General features: G+C 28.6%; 2 protein-coding genes across 2 annotated transcripts; one reads left to right on the top strand and one right to left on the bottom strand.

Annotated features, from left to right (window-relative positions):
- The first annotated feature begins 3,396 nt into the window (after positions 1–3,396).
- On the top strand, positions 3,397–6,364 carry LOC106765596 (pentatricopeptide repeat-containing protein At1g79490, mitochondrial). Its single transcript, XM_014650272.2, has one exon. The coding sequence runs from the start codon at positions 3,556–3,558 to the stop codon at positions 6,007–6,009; it is 2,454 nt and encodes an 817-aa protein (XP_014505758.1). The 5' UTR covers positions 3,397–3,555; the 3' UTR covers positions 6,010–6,364.
- Positions 6,365–16,367: 10,003 nt separating this feature from the next.
- LOC106767881 (myb-related protein 315) lies at positions 16,368–17,512 on the bottom strand. Its single transcript, XM_022784463.1, has 3 exons — positions 17,287–17,512; positions 17,047–17,176; positions 16,368–16,907 (listed from the first exon to the last, which is right to left on the bottom strand). Exons 1-3 carry the CDS (start codon positions 17,417–17,419, stop codon positions 16,445–16,447), a joined length of 726 nt encoding a protein of 241 aa, XP_022640184.1. The 5' UTR covers positions 17,420–17,512; the 3' UTR covers positions 16,368–16,444.
- Positions 17,513–23,939: the final 6,427 nt, after the last annotated feature.

Raw genomic sequence — 23,939 nt, 5'->3', positions numbered from 1 at the left:
TTGTAAAAATTGTCAAAAAAAATTTTCAAATATATATTTTCTTATATATATATATATATATATATATATATATATATATATATATATATATATATTAAGTGTGCTTTTTTTTCGTGTGATGAATGAATTATGAAAAAAAATATAAGATACGAGCTCAATCTATATTAAAGATAAACATTATTTTTAATTTAAATTTTTAGAACAATAAATTTATAAGTTTTATTTTTCATATAATATTTAATTTTTTCACTTTTTTTTTATAATATTTGGCTTATATCACATTTAAATTTTGTAACCATCTTTTCCTTAGATGCAAGTCTTTTAATATTGGTTGATGTGGTTGAGATTGGAAGGTACAAACAGTCCTTTTTCTTTTCATCTACTATTATTTTCAATTTTCTTAAAAAATTTTGAAGTACATTTCCTCTATTGATACCTAGATAATATCATGTTTTTCACATGAAATGTATCATAAATGTTCATAAGCTACTAATGATGTTAGAAACATGGACACAATGTAAATTGTTTGTTCCTATTCCAAGAGTTGTAATCAGTTCCAGTGGCAAGTTAACCTATTCCAAGAGCTCATATTGGGTTACATGACCTTGGAAAGCTTGTTCATGGCCTTCAAATGGTTAATTGCAACACTGAGAAACCTTGTTAAAGGCAACTCTAACAATTTTTTTTTCTAGTGCAGGTGTTACTAAGGGAAAGTAAAGGTGGATGTGCTTGTGGTGAACGTCTAAAACAAACATCATTGGTGGGTCTGTGCTTGTGAAGGGCAATGGAGGAGGTTGTGAAGGATAATGGGTATTATGAAGCTTGTGGAGGAGGAGGAGTTCTGAATCTAGTGGAGAAGGTAAGTATAACATCCTTTATTCTTGGAGTATCACGGTAACAATATTTTTTTTATATCTTAAACATTCAAAATGAAATCATCTGATACCATAGTAAATTCAAATTTTCAAAAACAAAAATCCTAATTTTTTCATAGGTGATTCAAAATTAGAATTTAAGTAGTAGTAAGTTTCCTAAGAAACGCAAAATAATTTCTCCCAATATAGGAATTAAATTAAAAATCCTAACGGTCAAAGTGATACAGTATGTCTTAGAAACTACATATCCAAATTCTAGGTTAATCTAACAGTTAACTAGATTGGAATTAAAGTTTTACCGAGGTAACTTAAGGATCGAATTTAAGTAGTTTTCAACTCTACTCAAAATGCGAAATTAATTCCTTTAAGCACAAACATCTATCTACAAATCCGAGTGGTCAAGATGAATCAATATACCTTATGAACTATATATAAAATGTTAAGGTCAATCTAACGGTAAATGAAGTGAAATTTGAAGTTTTTACCGAGGTTCATTTTTTATCAATTAAAACATTTTTTATCTGTGACATCGTCAAATCCTATATTAACTTTCACAAACTTTACTTCCAAATCCACTCTCACTCACCTCCAAATTGATTAAAAAAAACAACACTCATTTTACTCTCACATACCCTCAAATGTATCCACTCCTTCTCTCTTAAATCCTGCTTCCAAGTAAACACACCATAAATCTTTCTCAACAACCTAGGTTATTTTGTTGCTTACCTTTTGCAGAAACTTGAAAGCTTAATGCATATGAAAAAAATAACTATAATGCGCAAGTCAGACCATACCTTTTGTTGAATATAGTGAAAACTATGTATGAGATTAATCTCTCTTGTGTTGAATATACACATAGGGTCTTCTATTTATAATAGAATAAATATGGACTAAGCCCAAAATACAAATAATAAATAATAACAAACTAACTAAAAATAAAGGATAAACATAAAATAAAGATAATATATCTAACACTCTCCCTCAAGCTAGTGCATACAAATTATATGTATCAAGCTTGTTACTAATATAATCCATAAATACTTAGTGAAAATATCTTCTTCTAGACTCGAGTGACACCAAATTATTAATGATTTGTGAAGATGACATAGAAGACGAAGTGTAAACCTAGAAGACTCCCCCTTGAGCAACAAATATGAGAAGTTGTTCCATGTGAATCTCTTCTTGCAAATAGTTGTTGAAAAATGCATTGTTAACATCCAATGGATAAATATGTCATTGTTGAATAGCCCCCACGACTATGAATAAACTAACAAAAAACCATCTTTGCCACGAGAGAAAAAACATATATGGACGGATCAAACACAATGGTGATAGAAGGGAGGTCATAAGAGGCAACAACGAAAGAAGTCATTGATGAAGAAATCTTAAAAATCAAAGATTCTTCAATCAAGGCACCTGAAAAAGGAAAAAGAGCAACCTCAATGTTCTGAATAGCTGTTGATAAGAGATGAGACGTGCGACCATACGTGATAAATATGAAAGAGGAAAAAGAGCGACCTTGATGCTCTAAATCATTGAGACGTGCCACCATGCACGACAAAAAAGGAAATAAATTCATGACTCCAAAAGGTGATGAAGGCGTCGTTGACGACACGATAGTCACCTGACCGAGACGATCAAAACCGTGTAATAGTAAGTCAAAACTGGAACTTCGATAGTGACATCGGTAGACAATGGCGCCGCTGAACGTAATAGATGACACCATCGACAACGGGGCTGCACCGTCAACGACGAATTTAGTGGTAGAGACAACAAAACTTTTTTTCTTAAATGAACCTTAAGTTCTAAATAAAATGTTGAATATAATAAAAATTATATATAAAATTAATCTCCCTTGTTGAATATACACATAAAATTCTCTATTAATAATAATAAAAGAAATATGAACTAAACCCAAAACACAAATAAAAATAATAACAAATCAACTAAAAATAAAAGATAAATATAAAATAAAAATAATATATCTAACATTTTTATTTTAAAATATGTAGACACACATTTAGATTATATTTTAATTTTCTCTCTTCCATTTTTTAATTAATAAAGTCAATACGATAATGAATCATTATCATCTACTTTTTAATTAACAAATTCAATTGTTTTCGTTAACATACATATGATTACATATATTCTAACAAATTTAATCTATATATCTTTCTATATCTAATAATAATTTTTTATATCTATCTTTCTATATCTAATAATAAATTTTTTATATCTATCTTTCATGTGACTTTTAAGTTAATATTTTACAAAATCTGTAATTTTTTTATCAAGTGTACAATTTTATAAAACTTAATTATTTATTTTAATTAATTAAATTATTTCTTGCTAGTATCTTAAATAAATATATAAATTTAAGATTGAATATAAAACAAGATAAGTAATATAAAATTATAAATTAAACTAAAATTCGGGATTTTCAGGATTAAACTAGAAAAAACCACCCATGAAAAATTTAAGGTGACAAAATTTCCAATTTAAACATCAAAGTTAAAACTCAGAATGGAACCTCATTGGGATTGAAGTGTCGCTGACAGTAGGAAACTCATTTCAGGGTTTAAGCGGTGTGGAATGGAACCTCCGAAACTCCGAACAACAGGAACATAAACTCTGTAAGCACTTTATTTCGTTTATTTCTGGCTTCTTCACATTGACAATGATTTATAATCGATTGCTTTCTTCTGCTACCAATCTCTTCAAACTCACCCATGAATTCTCTCTTCTCTCACGCGCTCACTCCTCTATTTCTGCGCAACCCTTTACCCGAAAGTTAACGTTTTTGGCCTCTTCATCGATATTTCCCTCCACCCCACGTTTATGCAATGATTCAAATCTTGTGGGGATGAGAGGTATGAGATGTTACTGCCATGACAATGGTGGGTCTAAGGAGTGGACTGAGGAAATTGAGTACTTAGATGAATCGGGTGGTGTTATTTACAAGGGTAAGGGTGTGAGGTCTGTGGAGCCTGGTCTTGATGATCATGTGATGGTGGGTGAGGTGAAGAAGCCCTTTGTGAATGCTCTGGCTGTAGCAAAAATTGTTGAGGTTGTGAAGAGGTGGAAGTGGGGGCCGGAATTGGAGACCCAATTGGACAAACTACAGTTTGTGCCCAACATGACTCACATTGCTCAAGCGATGAAAGTTATTGGTGATTCTGATGCTTGTTTGAGTTTGTTTAGGTGGGCCAAGAGGCAGGCTTGGTATGCTACAAGTGATGACTGTTATGTCATGTTGTTTGATGGGCTGAATCAAAAGAGGGATTTTGAAGGGATTCAGTCGTTGTTTGATGAGATGGTTGGTGATTCGGCTGATGGGGTTTCCTTGTCAGCCGCGTGTAATAGGGTGATTAAGCACTTGGCTAAGGCAGAGAAGTTGGAGGTGTCGTTTTGCTGCTTCAAGAAAATAGTGGATGCTGGTTGTAAAGTTGATACGGAGACGTATAATTCGCTCATTACTTTGTTTTTGAACAAGGGTTTGCCTTACAAGGCATTTGAAATGTATGAGAGCATGGAGAAAGTTGGCTGTTTGTTGGATGGTTCGACATATGAATTGATGATCCCCAACTTGGCAAAGTCAGGGCGTCTTGATGCTGCTTTCAAACTCTTCCAAGAGATGAAAGGGAGAGATTTTCGGCCTGGTTTGAATGTCTTTGTGTCTCTTGTTGATTCTATGGGGAAGGCGGGCAGGTTGGACAGTGCAATGAAGGTTTACATGGAGATGCGAGGTTATGGCTACAAGCCACCCCCTACCATATTTGTTTCTCTGATTGAGTCTTATGTGAAGTCTGGGAAGTTAGAAACCGCTCTAAGGCTTTGGGATGAGATGAGGATGGCAGGGTTCAGGCCTAACTTTGGTTTGTATACTTTGGTCATTGAATCCCATGCAAAATCAGGGAAGCTTGACATTGCTATGTCTACGTTTTTAGATATGGAAAAAGCAGGGTTTCTACCTACCCCATCTACATATTCTTGTCTCTTGGAAATGCATGCTGCTGCTGGACAAATTGATCCTGCCATGAAACTGTACAATTCAATGACTAATGCGGGTTTAAGACCTGGCCTAAGCACTTATACCGTGCTTTTAACTCTACTGGCTAATAAAAAGCTGGTGGATGTGGCTGCCAAAATTCTACTTGAAATGAAGACCATGGGGTATTCTATAGATGTGACAGCTAGTGATGTTTTGATGGTGTATATTAAGGAAGGTTCGGTTGATCTTGCTTTGAGGTGGTTGCGTTTCATGGGTTCATCTGGGATCAGAACCAATAATTTTATTATCAGGCAGTTGTTTGAGTCATGCATGAAGAGTGGGTTGTATGAATCAGCCAAGCCTCTTCTGGAAACATATGTTAACTCTGCTGCTAAAGTTGATTTGATACTCTACACCTCCATTTTAGCTCATCTGGTTAGGTGTCAGGAAGAGACAAATGAGAGGCATTTGATGTCTATCCTCAGTGCTACAAAGCATAAGGCACACACTTTTATGTGTGGACTTTTCACAGGCCCAGACCACAGGGGACAGCCGGTGTTATCTTTTGTCCGGGAATTCTTTCAGGGTATTGATTATGAATTAGAGGAGGGTGCGGCTAAGTACTTTGTCAATGTTCTTCTCAATTACCTAGTTCTTATGGGGCAGATAAATCGAGCTCGATGTGTTTGGAAGGTTGCTTATGAGAACAAACTTTTCCCAAAGGCTATAGTGTTTGATCAGCACATTGCTTGGTCCCTTGATGTTAGAAACTTGTCAGTTGGAGCTGCTCTTATTGCAGTAGTGCATACTCTTCATAGATTCAGAAAGCGCATGCTATATTATGGCATTGTGCCAAGACGGATAAAATTGGTTACTGGAGCAACTTTGAAGATTGTGATTGCACAGATGTTTAGCTCAGTAGAATCTCCTTTTGAGGTGAGTAAAGTGGTTCTTAGGGCATCGGGAGATTCAGTCATGGAGTGGTTTAAGAAGCCAATTGTTCAGCAGTTTCTTCTTAACGAAATTCCATCTAGGTCTGATATTCTAATGCACAGGCTGAACATACTTTTCCCTAGTTCTGCACCTGAAGTTAGATCTCTATCTCCTCCTAAGCCTCTCATTGCAGTCAGGGAAATGTAAACAGTTTTGATACCTATGGTTAGTAACTTGCATTTGAAGTTTTATTGTTAGTCCAATGTCGTAGAGTGCTGCACAGTGTGAAAGTGATCCTTAAAAATACTTCTACTATTTAAGAATTTGGAATATAATTTAACTCTGATGATTCACATTTTTCACCTTTTGAAGCAGATGCAGATACTATCTGAAGATTAGTTTATAAATCTGTTTAGGATTAACTCGTACGTTAAAATTGCATTTAATACACATATTTTCATATAGACTTGCTAGCCAGAATGTTATGGTCTTGTTATCAAGATGCTGTAATGAAACATCACAAAATGATCTCTGCAGTAAATGGAGCAGCACGTTGTTTCTACTAAAGTTATTGTGAGCTTTTCTGAATTTATTTCTTTTATATATATTTCCCTAGAGTTTGAAATGATCATCACAAAGAAGCAGTGCTGATTGTTGATAGACTCTCTATGCTTCTGAGTAACATTTATGTGTATTTTTAGCTTGTGGGATCTTTGTTCAACAAGAGTAATAGCTCTTGAAGGATCACTCTAGCTGTGGATTACTTCAATGTGCCTCCTTATTCTGAACTAATCTAAAGTGGATTTCTTGGTTGGTATGATTCCTCATATTAAAGGCTTTTTAAAGTTATTATATCTCTGTATTTTACGTCCCATATTCCATTGGTGAGGGTTTTTTAGTTTATGCTTCATGGTTTCACCAAGTGTACATTTTTTCTTGAGTTCGTATGTTGGGCAACCTGTGAGAACTAAACAATACAACTGATACATGTCATTTTAAACCAATTCTAGTGACCATGATTGTGCCTAAACCATAAATCACATCTAAAATAATGCTTTCAGCGGAACCTCTAAGACAAGTCTGTTTTGGTGCTTCTGCAATCTTAAATACATATTGTGGGATTTGTTAATGGCCTGAATTTTTCAAAATGCTTTTTGGTTCTTTCATTGTCTATTCTTGAACCCTAAAGAATTTAATAGGATTTAGGCTTTGTTCACTTGAATGGATTTAGGAGATAGTAATTGAATGAATTTGAAGATAAATTTTTATTGTTTATTTGAGTGGATTTGGAGGTAACTGAGACTGAATATGGAAGTAAATTTTTTTAATCTGTCACATAAATCAAATTCTATACTAATTCTCACAAACTTTACTTTCAAATCCACTCTCAGTTATCTCTAAATCCACTCAAATAAACAATAAAAAAATTTACTTTCAAATCCTCTCAAATTCATTCAATCACTTTCTCCCAAATCTACTCAAGTAAACAAGGCATTAGTGTTAACATTAAATTTTCATGTAACGTTGTTATAAAGTTGCACTTTCTGGTTGGATGTTTTTTCTGAAAGTGATATGTGCTAATACAATGAACAGTACAAAATATGTCTAGAAGAAAAATGCTAAATTCATGTGCCAAGATGGATGAAATTTCAACTTCCTTGTTATATGTTTTCAAAGCCATTAAGAGTTTATGCCAGTTGAGATTTGGGTTTAATTATGATCTGTTCTTAGCCTTCTTCGTTTCATTTGCTTCATGCTTTGGTGTGAATGGACCAAGTTCTCGATGTGAGAGAGTATTGAAGATTATATGTAAGATTGTCTTAGATTTAAATTAGATATACAAATTTGTATTATTTAATAGATTTTAGTCAGTTTATATATATATATATATATATATATATATATATATATATATATATATATATATATATTTGACTCACGCAATAAATAACTTTTATGGTTTAGGTACTATTCCCAACTCTTGTAACCAAGATGAATTGAATTTAAAATGGATTAGATATATTTTTAGACTTTGCTACATTAACAAATACTTAATGTCATTTGTTCACAAAAACTACATTTGTTTATTACAAAAAATTAAAAATAAAAATAATTTAAAATTTGGAATGGAATAAAATCCAATTTTACAACCCAATCTAAAATCTTTATTTATTTATTTAATGTATTAGGTAAATTATTTTTATCCATTAAACTTGAGTTTTGAAAGGTGGATGTGAGTTAAAAAATAAATAAATAAAGGCGTTTGAAACTAAAAACATATGATAAGTTTTTTTTTAGTGTAAACTTATGCAGATGTGAGCTTAATCGATAGTTCTGTTCGTATACCTAACTTTATTCTTATCTATTTATTCTGAAGGAAAACCGTTCACCATTGGTTTATATCCATTGTAATAACTTCTTTTTTCTTTTATTATAAATTTCAGTTTTGAGTTTAGAGTTTTAAGGGGTGAATATATATATATATATATATATATATATATATATATATATATATATATATATATATAATATAGTATAATACAATATAAAATAAGGAAAAGAAATTTATCATGGAAGGGTTAGCCACAAGCTCATGTAATACCGGAAAAATTAAACAAGAAGTTAGGTGAATTTAAATTTCGCTAAGAAAAAAAATCATTTCTAAATAAGTCTTTCCTTGGAAGAGAGGGAATCATATAAACTGCCTAAGAGTCAATTCCATTGATTACAATTTCATCAACACATTTATTTTCTATAAATGTGAAAGATCTTAAAGGTTATTTGTAATTTTAATTAGAGAACATTTTGATTTGTTCCTAATGTTTCAAGATACAATCTTCAAAATTAGAAAAAAAGTCTTGATTATAGTTAGTTTCTAACCAAAAGTTCTATTAATGCAATAAATAATTTAACTTCTATCGATTTGTACAAAGCTTAAAATATTAAAATAAAAATAATTTAGTTTAAATACTCTTTTATCCATATTGGTCGATTTGGTTTAATACGAGAATTTTTTTGGTTAGTTGTTCAATTTGATCTAAATTTTGAAAATTTATGTTTAATTTGGTTCCTTTTCATAACACCATCTAAATTAGTAATGACAAACTGTACACAAATTATTAACGATAGAATGTTTCATCATCATCTTCAACCTCCAAACACATTAGAACCCCTTACCATCACCGTTAACCATCGCACCTCCAACAACTCATGCAACCTTAATCTCTTTCTACCATAACAACCATTTCAAGCACCACGTTCGTCACCTGAATCATGCCTCCAGCAACATCGCGAGTAAGCTCTAAATAGTGAAACCCTAAATCCTTTCTAACCACTAATCTCCATGCACAGATCTCACAAGGTAGATTCACGATATTAGGCCTCTACTGTTCTATTGGTGGCTGATTCACAACAAATCTTTGCATGAAGGAGGCGCGATTAAGGTTTCATGGAGGAGATATGCAGTGGTTGCACAATGGACATAAGTTTGCTTACGGTTCATATTTGTTTAGGGTTTGGTTGGGCTAGTGATTCGTGATAGGTGTCTCACTCATGGTGGTTGACGATGAGTTGCAACGTGAATGTTTGGTGTGAAGACGGTTCAGATCTACGACGAAGGGTGGGATATTGGATGGTAGCGTCAAAGTTGACCTATGCATGTGCAGGTGTTTGTTGATGTTCGTGAGATGGTTGGGTAAGGATGATTGTGGTAACACGCGAGAATGGTTTGTGAGGGGGGGGGGTGTTCTCACGGTGAGGTGATTTAGACTTGCGATGGAGATAGAAGTTGCACGTTCTAGAGAGGTGTAGGTGCGATTTACATTTTGGATGAAAATGACGTGTTATTGGCACTGTGTAGTGTAGGTGCGTGGTGGTTGATGGTGATGGTTAGGATTTCTGATGTGTTGGGAAGTTGAAGAAGATGATGTGGCAACATCACATTGGTCAGATACGGTGGTGGTGGATAGATACAACGAGGTAGTTTTCTCTTTGCCAGATTCTAACTCACATTGTGTTGGACGACCACGAAAGAAAAAATCAAATTGTTGATTCAAACACTATCAACATGCACAATTTTTCGTTAACAATTTAGACAACATTATAAAAAGGACCAAATTGAACATAAATTATTAAAATTGAAACCACATTAAAAGACCAAGTTAAACATTAGTTATCAAAATTGATACCATTTTAAAGTCCGAAATAAATAAATATATTAAACAAAGTCAATCAAAATAGGAAAAAAAATAATGTAAGCCAAATAATTTTTTTTATCTTAAAATTAGCTTCTTTTTAATGAATTAAAAATTTATTAAAATTAAAATTTCATAAAACTCTTATTTATGTTCATAAAATTTCATAATTATCTTGCTAACGAAGATAATCTAACAGAAATTGCCCCAAGTAAAGAAAGTGTAGGTTTCTTTCACTCAATAATGTTCCATCTACCATTTTCATAGTTAATTTTGATAAATTATCAAGAAATGTAACCCAACAACAAATTTAAATTATTCTTAATATTATATATAAGTAGAAATTAGTTTGCGTTTATGTTTTTTAAAATTATTTCTCTCTTCTACCACATATAACTCGAATTCTTTCTAAATGAATTTGCATAAATATATTAAAAATTATAATAAATGATTATTCTATTAAAAAATATTTGTTTTACTAAAATGGTGTAAGTAAACAGCCCCATAATTGAATATCCTACACATACTACTGATTTAAAGAATAAAAATAAAACGGATTACAACTAAAAATTCATTATTTTAAAATAAATCAAGACTGATTTTCTGTGTGTATATTCTTATTAATAGGAAAAGTCATATTTATATATATATATAAAATATAACAAAAAAATATCAATCAAATAGTTAATACAAATATTTAAATATCATATAAAATAATGAATCATATAAGTAATTATAGCAAAACATTTAATCATACGAGTAAATGTAGTAAATAAATGGACAACTATTGATTAATCTCTTTTGGGTGTTGTTCCCTTCACTACTTTAAGTGTTCTTGCACCTTTTCACTATTTTTATTTATTTCAAAAATATTTTACACCTTCCTACTATTTTCTTTTATTCCAAAATTACGTTACACCTCTCCACTATGCTCAACAATCTTTCTTTCTCTCTCTGCATTAATGGAGCATTTACCTGGCTCATTAATGGAGCATTTACATGACTCAGATTTGAACTTGTGATATATTCCCTTAAATAAGTTTCATTCAATGTTATTTTCGCGGTTCAATATATTTTTTTCTCTTCAAATTACTTAATAATAAATGGTAAAATTTTGTTCTTAATTTCTAAAAAAATGTTTATATATGTGTGTATTTTTTTTTTTTACATTTAATATCTATAATTTTTAACATTATATTATGTTTTAACTTACCGACATGTTTGACTCAAATAATTTGAATAAAGTATTTAATTTATTAGATAAATAATATAAAAATATTATTAAATACTTAAAATATAAAAAAAAGTTATTTGTTAGAGATTTGAAATTTATTTATTTCTTTCGTCATTATAAAGTTAGTATATAATAATAATATATTATTATTATTTACTATTAATATTATTATGTTTATTATTTTGTATTTGCATCTAACTTTTAAGTTAATAAAATGAAAGTGGTAAAAGCACTAATATTGAAGTTTCCTCTGAATTTAATATTTTGCAATATATCACAAGTTAAGTCATGTGAATGCTCCATTAATATAGAGAGAGAAAGGGAAAGATGGTTGAGGTTAGTGGGGAGATGTAGGGTCTTTTTGGAATAAAAGAAAATAGTAGGGAGGTGTAGAATATTTTTGGAATAAATGAAAATAGTGGGGAGGTGCAAGAGCACTTGGGGTGGTGGAGGGAGCAACACCCATCTCTTTTGGATGGTCATTCATCACAAAATGTGTTCTGTTAAAACCTCACTAGAATTTTTTTTTTTTATAAAAATCTACTAAAGAAAAAAAGTACATCATTCTTTATTCTTTAATACAATATTGTTCATCACATATTCTATTTCTCTCCTTCATGAGAAGTCGCATCATTAAGACGACGGAGTCAATCTTGTGAATTAATTGTTCAAAAGTTCTCCTTAATAAAGACTTTGTAAATAAGTATGCCAGATCTTTCACATGAAGGAATCTTTTGAGTCTCTATATCATCCTTTCAATTGAACAATGCACTATTTTCTTCATATATGGTTGTTGATTTCATTTTTCTCGAGGATAAACCACAAATTTGTCACACATGTTGAATTATAGACCTTAATCAAACACATTCACGACTTAATTTATGTAATGACAAAATTCAGAATGATTTGACGATGATACTGTTATAGTTTGTTTCATAGACCGCCATGAAATCATTATGCAACCATATGTGAACAAATATTTTGTTTGTGATCAATCATTCTGAGGATATGATAAATAACATGCACCTCATAACCCATTAGATTTGATTTTGAATAATTTGGATAAAATAAACTCACATTCATAGTACCTTTAAGGTAACAAAGTATATGTTTTACTTCAGTTTAATGTCTTCTTATAGGTGAAGAACTATATCTTGGTTAGCAAATATGATAACCCATTAGTGTTCCTATGATACTAAAATATGATAATTCTGAACTAAGAAATTCTTCATCCTTTTCTCAAGGTATAAAAGGGCCTTTCTCAACATATAACGACCTGATAACCATTGGAGTTCATAAAGTAGATGACTTGTTATATAAAACCTCTTATATATACCTTTTGATGTACAAAAACACATTTATTTATATACTCAATTTGTAGTTCAAACAAAACTTTTTATTTTCAAGATCTTTCATCTCAAATTCTTTTTTTAGGTAATCAATTACCTTTGTGAACTCATCAAGTGTTCTAACAATGTTTATGTCATCTACATAAACAAAAATTATGACAAATTCATTTTCTAATATTTTCATAAAAATATAAGGAAAAATACCCTTATTTTAACAAGTACTTACTAATATTGTTATACCACATACATTCTAATTAATTTAATCCATAAATGACTTGTTCAATTTTATTGAATAATCCATAAACACAATCTACTAGTCTATACAACGTTATTGCATACTAAATGGTCATACAGATAATTAAAATTTGATGGACTTAATAACATCAACTCGTTACAAGTATCACCCAAAATCAATCAACTCCCTAAGTCATATATTATTATGTAATATTAAATAAAACTAAGTATAAAACATCATTTGAAAAATCTTTGAACCTTTATATATGTATAAGGCAACAAAATCAAAATCACAAATTATGAAAACACCTATTTCACATTCTTACACATAATATGCATAATAACTTAAAAAATATCTATTTCTAATATATGTATAATGTATAATATTGTTATTTGAATATCTCCGGTTACACTTCCATAACAATTACTATATAAGATCTATATAATAATAGTTCATCATACACGTAATTCATATATATATATATTCTATAGTAGAAAAACAATTTGATTCTTATACCTATACATAATACCAACATTAGACATACATATTTTAAACCAATATATACAGTAAAAATACCATAGAAAATTCACCTTAAATTAAATTATAATGAAAATAAATTAAAAAATTCATCATGTAGAGACTTCTTCCATTTTATAAAAAGAAAAAAATATATTTTTTAACACTCTCATCACTAATTGAGGTTATCAATGTTTCCATCTGGTTTAGCAAAGAAAACAACAATATCAAAATGAATGACATCCATATGGCCATAATCAAGATCACCATTACATAAGCAATGTGTGTTTCTATATTCTTCTCTTTATTTTTTAAGATGCTTTAGTGTACAACAAGTATGATTTAATTAGTCTTTACCACCACAATGATAACTTATATTTTAATCTTATTTGCCATTATTTTCACCTTTTTTTTTTCTTTTGTCTTTTTCACATTATTGTTCCACTTCATAATGATAATATTTTCTTTTTGAATTTTCCTTCATGACCATGTCCATAAACAGATAACTAACATGATCGCAATCACGACCAAGACCACAACTATGACCATAAAAATATGAATAAAATATATTGTTGCATTCACTTCTAGAAATGGAACTGGGCTAGTTGGGAGAGGGGGGATCTCATGATTTTTTCATATCAAAATTCATTGTTTTGTTCAGTCATAAGAAAGCATGAAATAAATTCAGAATATTTATACAATTCATTTCCATGATATTGTTGTTGTATGGACATATTAGTTGCTTAGATGACTTGTTTCTTTATTTAAAGACATAATGAAGATTCAATATGTATTTCTGCATTTAATATCCAAGATAAATAATTATTCTTCATAGTCACATATTCAAAATTTCGCAAGGTTTACCATGTTTAGAATTAGCAAATAAAATATTAATAATAATTATTTTTCATGTATCAAACTATAAAATTAATATAACTATATTAAATGTTAGAAAAATAATCAAATATAAATAAAAATTAATAATAATAATAATAATAATAATAATAATATATAATAATAAGATTTAGATAAAAATCAATAAAATCAAACAATTCTAATCACAAAATAAGAATATAAGATAAGATTGTAAATGAGAAAATGGTTAGAAAGAGTTTGAATTGAAACATGCAGAAGGTTGTTCTTAAAGAAAAAACGCTCCCAATAGCTTAGTTGATTAAAGTATTGTACATGTATTAATATGTGTGTATTAGTATTAATAAAAAAAAAGTCATATTTATAAATACAAAATGTAACCCACACATGATACAAATAAAATAATTAATACAAATATTTAAATATCATAAAAGAATAATCATTCATATAAATAATTGTAGCAAATTAATAATCATACGAGTAAATGTAACAAATCATTAATTCATAACCATTAATAACCATTGATTCATAAATTAATGTATTTTTAGTTTGACATGTAATTCATTTTCAATAAAAATTATAATAAAACCTTTTTAGTTTTATTCTCTTAACTAACACATATTGACTATCATAAAAGTTAAGGAATAATTGTTAACCCTATAAAAACCTATATGATTAGGAGATAAGGATAGAAAATTTTGACATTGTGTGAATTATTAATTATTAAAATAGTAATAAACTTTAAAGATGATATATATTCAAACGTTAAGTGGAGATATGATTATATTATAAAATTGTATATAAAAAATATTTAAAATTTGCAGAAGTGATGAACTTATCTAAGAAATTTAAAAGGATAAAGCTTTGTCCTCTCAAAAGGAACAAAGGGAGATAGATTGTAACAAGCACAGAAAGTGACCAAACAAGGAAAACCTTGGACACTTCATGATGATGTGTGTGACAACTTTAATAAAACCGTCAGATACATTGGAGAGAAGAAAAAATGGCGATCTTATCAATTCCCATAAATATTTGCGTCTAAGGGAGGAAATAAGAGAGAAATTAGTCTTTATGCAATGTTATTGGCCTCAAGTGTACTTCACTTTTTTTTTTCTTTTTTTTTTTCAAATCACACTGTGCATAATTTAAGATTAGGATGACAAAAAAAATTCGTATTTATGAATATATGTGGACAAAATATACATAAATAATTCACGTATTTTAAAATCTGCTTATAAATAGATCGGATACGGTATTATATTATTCGACTTATGAATATTTGTTAATTCCAAAAAGTAAAAATAATAATTTAATTTATATTTTATTTAATTAAGTTAAATTTAAAATAAAATTAATTTATATTTTATTAGATTAAATTTAATTAAAATTTAATTTTAATTATATTTTATTTTATTTACATTAAATTTTATATATTTTTATTTATAACTTTATTTAAATTTTATTTTAAAAATATATAAAATATATATTTTTTAATATTTATAAATATATGTAGATTTTAAAATATTTTTAGGTTTTTTTGAAACGAATACTCGTATTAATAATAGACAGATTAAGGATAGAATTTTCATTTTATAGATTAAGTTACGATAAACACTATCCGATCCGACTTGTTTTGATCACTGTGCATGACACTCACTCCTTAAATGATGCACATAGCATGCATCCATATTTTAATTTTATTTTAAATTAATTAAATATATGAATTTTTTTTATTTAAAAACTAATCATTTAGATTTTATTTTAAATTAATTTTAAGTAATTAGATTTTATTTTATATTAATTTTAATGAATAAAATTACAAATCTTACATTTTAATCTATTAAATTACTTTTCTATTTATCCTATCGTTCAAATTATTAATAAGTTTCACAAACTTATTCTTTTTTTTTTTAAATCCTACCACTTTAACTTCTGAATTTCTTGAAGCAAAGAATGCTATTTTTTTTTTTTTTTTTTATTTTACATCCATTCATCAGTATTTGTAACAACTTTTAAGTTAGAAATGACCTGTATGACGTAAAGTGTGAGAATGTTGGTGAGGAGTTCAATCCAATAAGATGAAAAGAGCAATCGAATTCACATTATTCAACAATATGTAATAACATTAGCAAAACCATTGATTTTGTAGAATTAAAGTGGCATTCTTGATGACAGGATATTTTGTAGCATTTTATTGCTGGAGAGATTGTAAGAATGGGATGGTGTTATGAGGGAATTATGCTTATTGCCTATTTTCCAAGAAGGGAAAATCAGTGTAAAGTGGATTGAAGCTATCCCATGAGAGACTGGAATCCAAATCCTCAACCCATTGTTGCAAGGAAAGGTTGCTAGAATCATCCAGTGAGAAAGAAGAACTACAATAAGAGCTGCTGCAGCCTTTGGTTTCTTGGCTCAGCCATGATCCCAACACTTCATAATTGTTCAGAAAACCAGTGCTGTCATCCCATGTAACCTTTTTTTCTTCTGTTTTTGGCTCTTTTCCTGTGGCATGCATGTCTTGGTCAGACCCTTTTGAAGTGCTTTTTTGCTGCTGTTTCTCTGTCTTGAGTTTGTCATCACCAATTGGCATCAGGGTCAAAGGGTCCAAACCAAGGAGCTTCAACCTCTTTTTTATCTTTGTGTTCCAATGGTTCTTGATTTCATTATCTGTCCTCCCTGGAAAATGTGAAGCAATCTTAGACCACCTGAAAAATGTGCTTCATTGTGTTAGAAGACATCTATAAAATCTATAAATCTATAAACTATGATTTAAGTTTTTCAGAAGATTGTATAGGATTGTGATTTTGGTGGCAACATATAATAACTACACATACATATTGATACCTGTTACCAAGAGATGAATGTAGTTGTATAATTTGATCCTCTTCCATTTCAGTAAATCCACCTCTCTTGAGGTCTGGTCTCAGATAATTAATCCATCTCAATCTGCAGCTCTTTCCACATCTCGACAATCCTTCACCACAATGCCAAACAGAAAGAAAAAGGAAGAATGCAGAATTCAAATAACACACAACTTTAAGGCAAAGTCACAAGTAAACAAGTTTTTCACAAAGGAAATAATACCTGCTAGCTTGGGAACTGCTCTCCAGCAGTGAATACCATTGTTGAGAATGAAATTCATAAGCTTGTGATCTTCCTCAATAGTCCATGGACCTCTCTTCAAACCAGCCTTATCACAACAAGGTTGTCTTCCCATTTTGGAACCTACCCTTTTGCCAAAACACAAGATATTAGAGTTAACAAAAGGAAGGGCACTTAAAAAGCAGCTTAATTGAGGTTGAAGCAAAGATGCTGCCAGTTCATTCAGACATTTAAATAAGGGCAAGGTGTCCTTTGAGAGGGGTGACAAATGATTGGATGGAAGTTACTTTAGTTGAAAGCTGTGAAAGGCATGCAAGGGTTGTCATTATAATATGATGCTCACCACCACCCTTCTTCAGACAAGATCAAGAGTTTCTGTTCAACCACAAAATTTTTCAATGCAAGAAAAGATAACCACCCTGTTGACAATTTTACATTATTTGGACCCAAAATCTTCTCTTGTTGATACCATTCCTTGCAAACACCATAAAAATATTGAGTTTGATGGGATTCCCTTGTCCCAAGTGGCTGGCAAGCTTTGTCCTTTTAAGCAATTCCCTCTTTTCATCTTTCACCATAGATATATATATACCAGTTATGTACTGATATCATGAAATTCTTCCATTGATTTGGGGATTGGAACATCGGTAAATTGACAATGAATAAGGTGCAACAAAAGCATATATAAGCAGTCGGAACATATCTTTTGTTTTAATATATATCAAACTTTGGTGCTTGTTTTTGTTCTATCTCAACTTCATGTTGTTTTTACCAGGATTTTCAAGAGGTGAGTCTAAATTCAAGATTTGATAAAAAAGAGAAAATAAAATATTATATAAAGATAAAAAACTTATTAATCTATTAATTTAAAGTTTTGAATAAAAATGATATCAATTTTTTATATAATTAGATTTGGTGTCAGTACAGCTAAACTCTTTCTCGATAGAATTAAAAATAGTTAGTCAGTTTCCTTAATAAAAATTAATTAAATTGATAAATGTTTTACATTTACTATCTTCCGTTTCTCGTTTCTCAGTTAATTTTAATCAAAGAGGTCTTAACTTAGTTACAAAGAGTGACCAGCTCTTCTTTGTCTAATGCCCTTTTTCATAAACAGTGAAGACAACATGTTTTAACATTTTCTTTTTTGTAAGTCCAATATTTTATTAAAAAGTTTAAATCTTTCCGAAAAGAACATTGATTTGCATAAATTTAATGAAGAGGGGTGTTAATCCTAATCATTAAAAAGAGTAAAGAGGTTATAGTAAAAAAAGTGGATCTATCTCATGTGTTTCAACTTTGTTTTCTTTTACGAGTTAAAAACAAGCAATCAATTGTGAGTGAGACTGAAATAAAGTACAAGGGTACAATTATATATATATGCACACATGTTAAATGTCAAAAACACAACATTGGTTTAACCTAAGTGCTAATAATTTTTGTTAATGTGCATTTCCCTAGAAGATCTTTTGACTAATCATTAAGACTAACCAAAGACCCTAAAATAAGGAAGAAAAAAAAAGAAAAGCTAGTGGCCCTTAGGCTTTAATCATAAGTTGCAAAAATATTGTTAATTTTAGAACCCACCATTCTCCTAATTAGGAGACACTAGTGGCACAGACATTTGGAAATTTTGCATCATATAATCAAAGTTTTGCACAAATTTAAGATAGAAACATTTGGCCATGGTTGCCTAAATGGGTTTGTATGCTACGATTAAACAGTACGAGAAAAAGTGAGTTATGTTTATGTTCATTGTTATTAAATATAAGCCGCTTCCAATTTCAAAAGTTTTATTTAATGTTGTTGTTTTTTTTTTAAATATTATTGTATTTAAATTTAGGAATCATCTCCAATATGTAATTTAGAAAATTATTGTATTGTATGAAGAAAAAACATTAAATAAATCTAACTATCATTTTTAAATTTTTAAAGTAAAATTGCTTAATTTTATTTTGTATATGAGTTTAAAGAGTTTTCTATCTCGTGAATTCTCAGTCCACTTGGTTGAGAATGAAATATTGTAGATTAACAATTTTACTTGAAATTGTATTTATAAGATTAATGTCGTTAAAATGAACGTTTTCAGTCCAATTTAGTGTGATTCATCATAGGTTAATTATTTAGTAAAGAATTAAAAAAAAATTAAACTTCATTTGATCCATCTTAAGTTAAATATGTTGACTCGTTTATCCAATTAATTACAATTTCTTTTACAAATTTAAATCTAAATAAATTTTAATAAAAAATAATGTTAAAATTAGAGTATTAATAAATATATCCATCTTGAAGCATATTTTTTTTATCCCATTTATAATAAAATAAAAAAATATTAACTAACAATATTAAAATATAAAATAATAATTAAGTTAATTAGTCAATTCAGCTCACCACAATATATAAAATGCATTCTACTAAGGAGAATGATATTTTAACACTATTTTTTGATCATCCATAATCTTATTTTTATTTTAAGAAAAATAGTCTTACAATAATTTCTATTCTTATTTATTTTTTAAGTGAGTGAAACTTACAAGATTTTTCTTCTTTTTTTATTACAATGTAAACAAATGATTATTGATGGTTATTGGCTAACCTTAAAAGATATTTATTAGGTTAAAGAGAAAAAGCAATTATTTAATTGATTTTATTTTTTTCTCATTTTTTTTGTTTGCAATTACACATCTAACACTAAATTGTTTTCAAGTCAGTGAGTATATATTCGAAAAAAAAATGTGACACTAACTTAAATATATACCAAATTATCTTTTAAGTTGGACTGCCAATCCACTAAACTTACTCTCTAAATTCAAATATAAATAAATTTTAATTATCGTTTATTTTATTGATCAACTGAAAATGAAAAATAGATAACGAACTCGCTACAAATGCAAGGCATAAATACTCAAATTTTTTAAAATTTTTTAAAATGTTTTAAATTACATGTGATATATTGAGAAAACATTTTAAACTATATGTGGTATATTAAAAATTGATAGAAATTATATTAAATATTTTTTTATTTCTTTTATAAAACAAAAATTAAATGTTAATAAATAATAAAATATAAAATTAAGTATAATAAAGCATAAAAGAATCTATTAAGATATATATTTATTAGGATAATGATATTTAGACAACATTTTTTTGACAACATTTGAACATTGATTACGTGTCAATCTGTGATTGGTCAAAAATTACTCCACAATAATGTTTATGATTATTAATATTGATTGTGGAGTAATTTTTGACCAATCACATATTAACACGTAATCAATGTTGTCAAAAAAAGTTGTCTAAATATCATTATACATATTTATTATTACTTTTATATATATTTTTTAAGATTTTTATATACTGTAATCAATCTCGACCTCTTTCTTTTTTTCTTTCAAGATATTTGGTATTTTTAGTGTCATTCTTATTTGTTTTTTCCATTCTCGAAGAAAAAAAACTCACCCCTTGTTTCACTAGTAAAATATTATTTTAATAATAATTATTATTTTATAACTCCTTTTTATATTATTTTTTATGAATGTAGAAATAAAAAGTATTTTAATACGTGTTTTTTCATAATCGATTTATCAATCATGTTAATATTTTGAAGGAATAGAAAAGTTAATGATATTTTATTTAATTTAATTGATCATTTACTTTGTTTTATTTTAATTTTTCCTGGTTTTACATTAACAACAGAAACTTTAGTTCTGATTTAATCATTAATAGTTTAAAAATTAAAAGAAACAAAGGATATGTACGATTTTTTTATAGTTATTATTAAACTAAATTATATATTTAACTAAATTATATATTTAACTTTATTGTATTAATGATAATAATGAAATATACAATTTTTGAGTAAATTATTTTCACTCCCTCAAATATTGTTCAAAATCCCGTCGACAACTTGAATGAGACAATTTGGAAATTACTTAAATTAATTCAATGAAGAGACATTCTCTTTTGGAAGCTCTGCATTGTAACAGAAACATCCTTTTAATTTTATTAAATGTTATTAATTAAAAGAATCATTATGTTTATTAGATATCATATCCAAATATGACGAAGAATAATTTAGCAATTTACTCTGTTTAGTGTATAATAATAATAATAATAATATTAAGAATTAATTAATATTTTAAATTCCTGATAAATTTAAATATTTTTTATTAAGTTTTTTTTTTTGAATTTTTTAGTCACTCCAATTTTTAGTTTTCATTCGAGTCTCTACAATTTAATTTTCCCAATACTGAATAAAATGGTGGTTATCTTGTCCATCATTTTCCTCATTGTTTTCACGTATTAAAAAAATATGAGATTACTTTACTGTTATAAAAATGATATTGACTAAGGGTCACCAATTATCATGAAAAATAATTACGAGATCATAGCATGTTTTATGTCATTTTTATTCTTTGACTTATATATGTTCAAAGTTCATCATCTTCCGACAGTTTGAATGGTTGAAATGGTGCCTACGTCGTATTTTGAAACATGGGAAGACAACAAAATGGTCCTCTTATAATTACACATATATAGTAATAATATAAATAATAAGATAATAAAAATAATAGATAAGAATGAAGAATATCTTTGATGTTCATTTTTTTAAGGTTTCATTCATTCATATCTATATGTTCATATGCATCCCCCATGGTGTTCTGGCTTATATATAATAATCGGAAAGCATAAGATTTTAGAATATCATCTTCCTTTCTCTTAAACTAACGTACATGCATCCACCCATAATATCGCCAATTACGTGTGTTTGGTTCATGCACGTAAATATTCTCTATTTTATATAATTTTATATAAGAAAGCCTATAATACATTTTTATAACTTTTTTATTTACATTATATAATTTCTTAAAAAAATTCTTTTACTTAACCAATGTCCTAAGACAGCTGTTAGAAATATCCTTTACTTTTTAATATTAACAAGTGATATGTGACAAGTTCATCACAGAAAACCATGTATAATATTATCATAAGGCATTGGGGAGGGAGAATATGAATAATACACAAACAGTAAGATCCAATTTAAAAGAATATAGACGTCAGTTGCCCACAAATCCGATGTCTATAATCGCATATACGTCGGACGTTTCACTAATGTGACGTCTATTCGATTTAAAAATTAATATTTGTGTTATATATAGATGTCGGTTTGGCGGGATGAGACGTCTAGTTGGTAAAAAGGAATGACTTTTCACATACCTGGTTAGACTATAGATCTCGGTTCGGAGGGGTCCTAACGTCTATAATCGCATAAAGACGTCAGTAGGTGGGAACAGACTATAGACGTCGGGTCGGAGGGGCACCGACGTCAGTTAAGAGGGTCCCTGACGTCTATAATCGCATATAGACGTCAGGTGGTGTGATCGGATGTCTAAATGGCAGAAAAAATTAACTTTTCACCTACCTGTCAGACTATAGACATCGGGGAGGAGGGACACCGACGTCTATAGAACGGAAAGAAATGACTTTTCATTTACTTGTCAAACATATAGACGTCAGTTTCTAGGGACACCAACGTCTATAGTATTATAGACGTCCCCCTCCCCTCCTCCCCCTCCAACAAACGTCTATAGGCTTCACTTATTTACACAATTGCCACCGGTCAATAATTTACGTCGCTACCCCCTCTAGCTGACTTTTAATAGGTGATTTTATAAGTTGATTTTGTATTAGGGAATGTCATAACATTCATTTAATATTTTTGCCTTAAATAATTATTATGTAATATTTTAAAATATATTTGCTATGTAAATATTTATATATTAATAATATATGTGATTAACTCTAGATAGTTTGAATATATTATGATATTTTTTAATATTACATACTTATAAAATATTTGATATATAAAGTAAGATATTATTGTTATAATTATTTTCTTAATTGTTATATAGATAATAAGTTGTTATTTTATTGGTATTATTTAATATTAATTTTGATACTTTATGTTTTTATCATGAGTGTTATACATTCAAAAACTCAACAAATATATTTTACTAGAAAATAAACATTCTTTCGTAGCTATTTTTTTTTTACTCAAAATATCCAAATTCTTAATTTGAGAGTCAAAAAATATCTATAGATGAATCTTTTCCTATATTTTAACTTTAAAAAGTAGATGTTAAGATTCTCCAATTTACTCTTATTACTTATCTAAAAGTTCACATCTGGATCTAGATAATAACATAAATAAAAAAAAAAACAAATTTGGGTAAAGGTAACTATTAGGAATGACAAAAAAATTCACCGATACAGATATCTCTCAGTAAAATCTGTGACGGATAGTTACTATATGTGGATATTTATTGTTCGCGGATAACGGATATTTTAATACCCGCTTCTAAACAGGTCAGGTACGAGTATTAAACTATCCAAATACTTGCTACCTACAAAAAATAATAAAAAATATTAATTTTTATTTTTTAAAATTAAATTTAATTAAAAATAAAATTAATTTGAAATTTATTAGGTTAAATTTAATTAAAATGAAATTTTAATTTATAATTTAATTTACTTTATATTATATTATATATATTTTTTGTAATTTTATTTAAATTTTATCTAAAAATGTATAATATATATATATATATATATATATATATATATATATATATATA

The sequence above is a fragment of the Vigna radiata genome, chromosome 7, assembly GCF_000741045.1.
Source record: "Vigna radiata var. radiata cultivar VC1973A chromosome 7, Vradiata_ver6, whole genome shotgun sequence".
NCBI classification, from domain to species: Eukaryota; Viridiplantae; Streptophyta; class Magnoliopsida; order Fabales; family Fabaceae; genus Vigna; species Vigna radiata.
The sequence above is the reverse complement of the archived record's forward strand: the minus strand, read 5'-3'. Positions and strand labels throughout refer to the sequence as shown.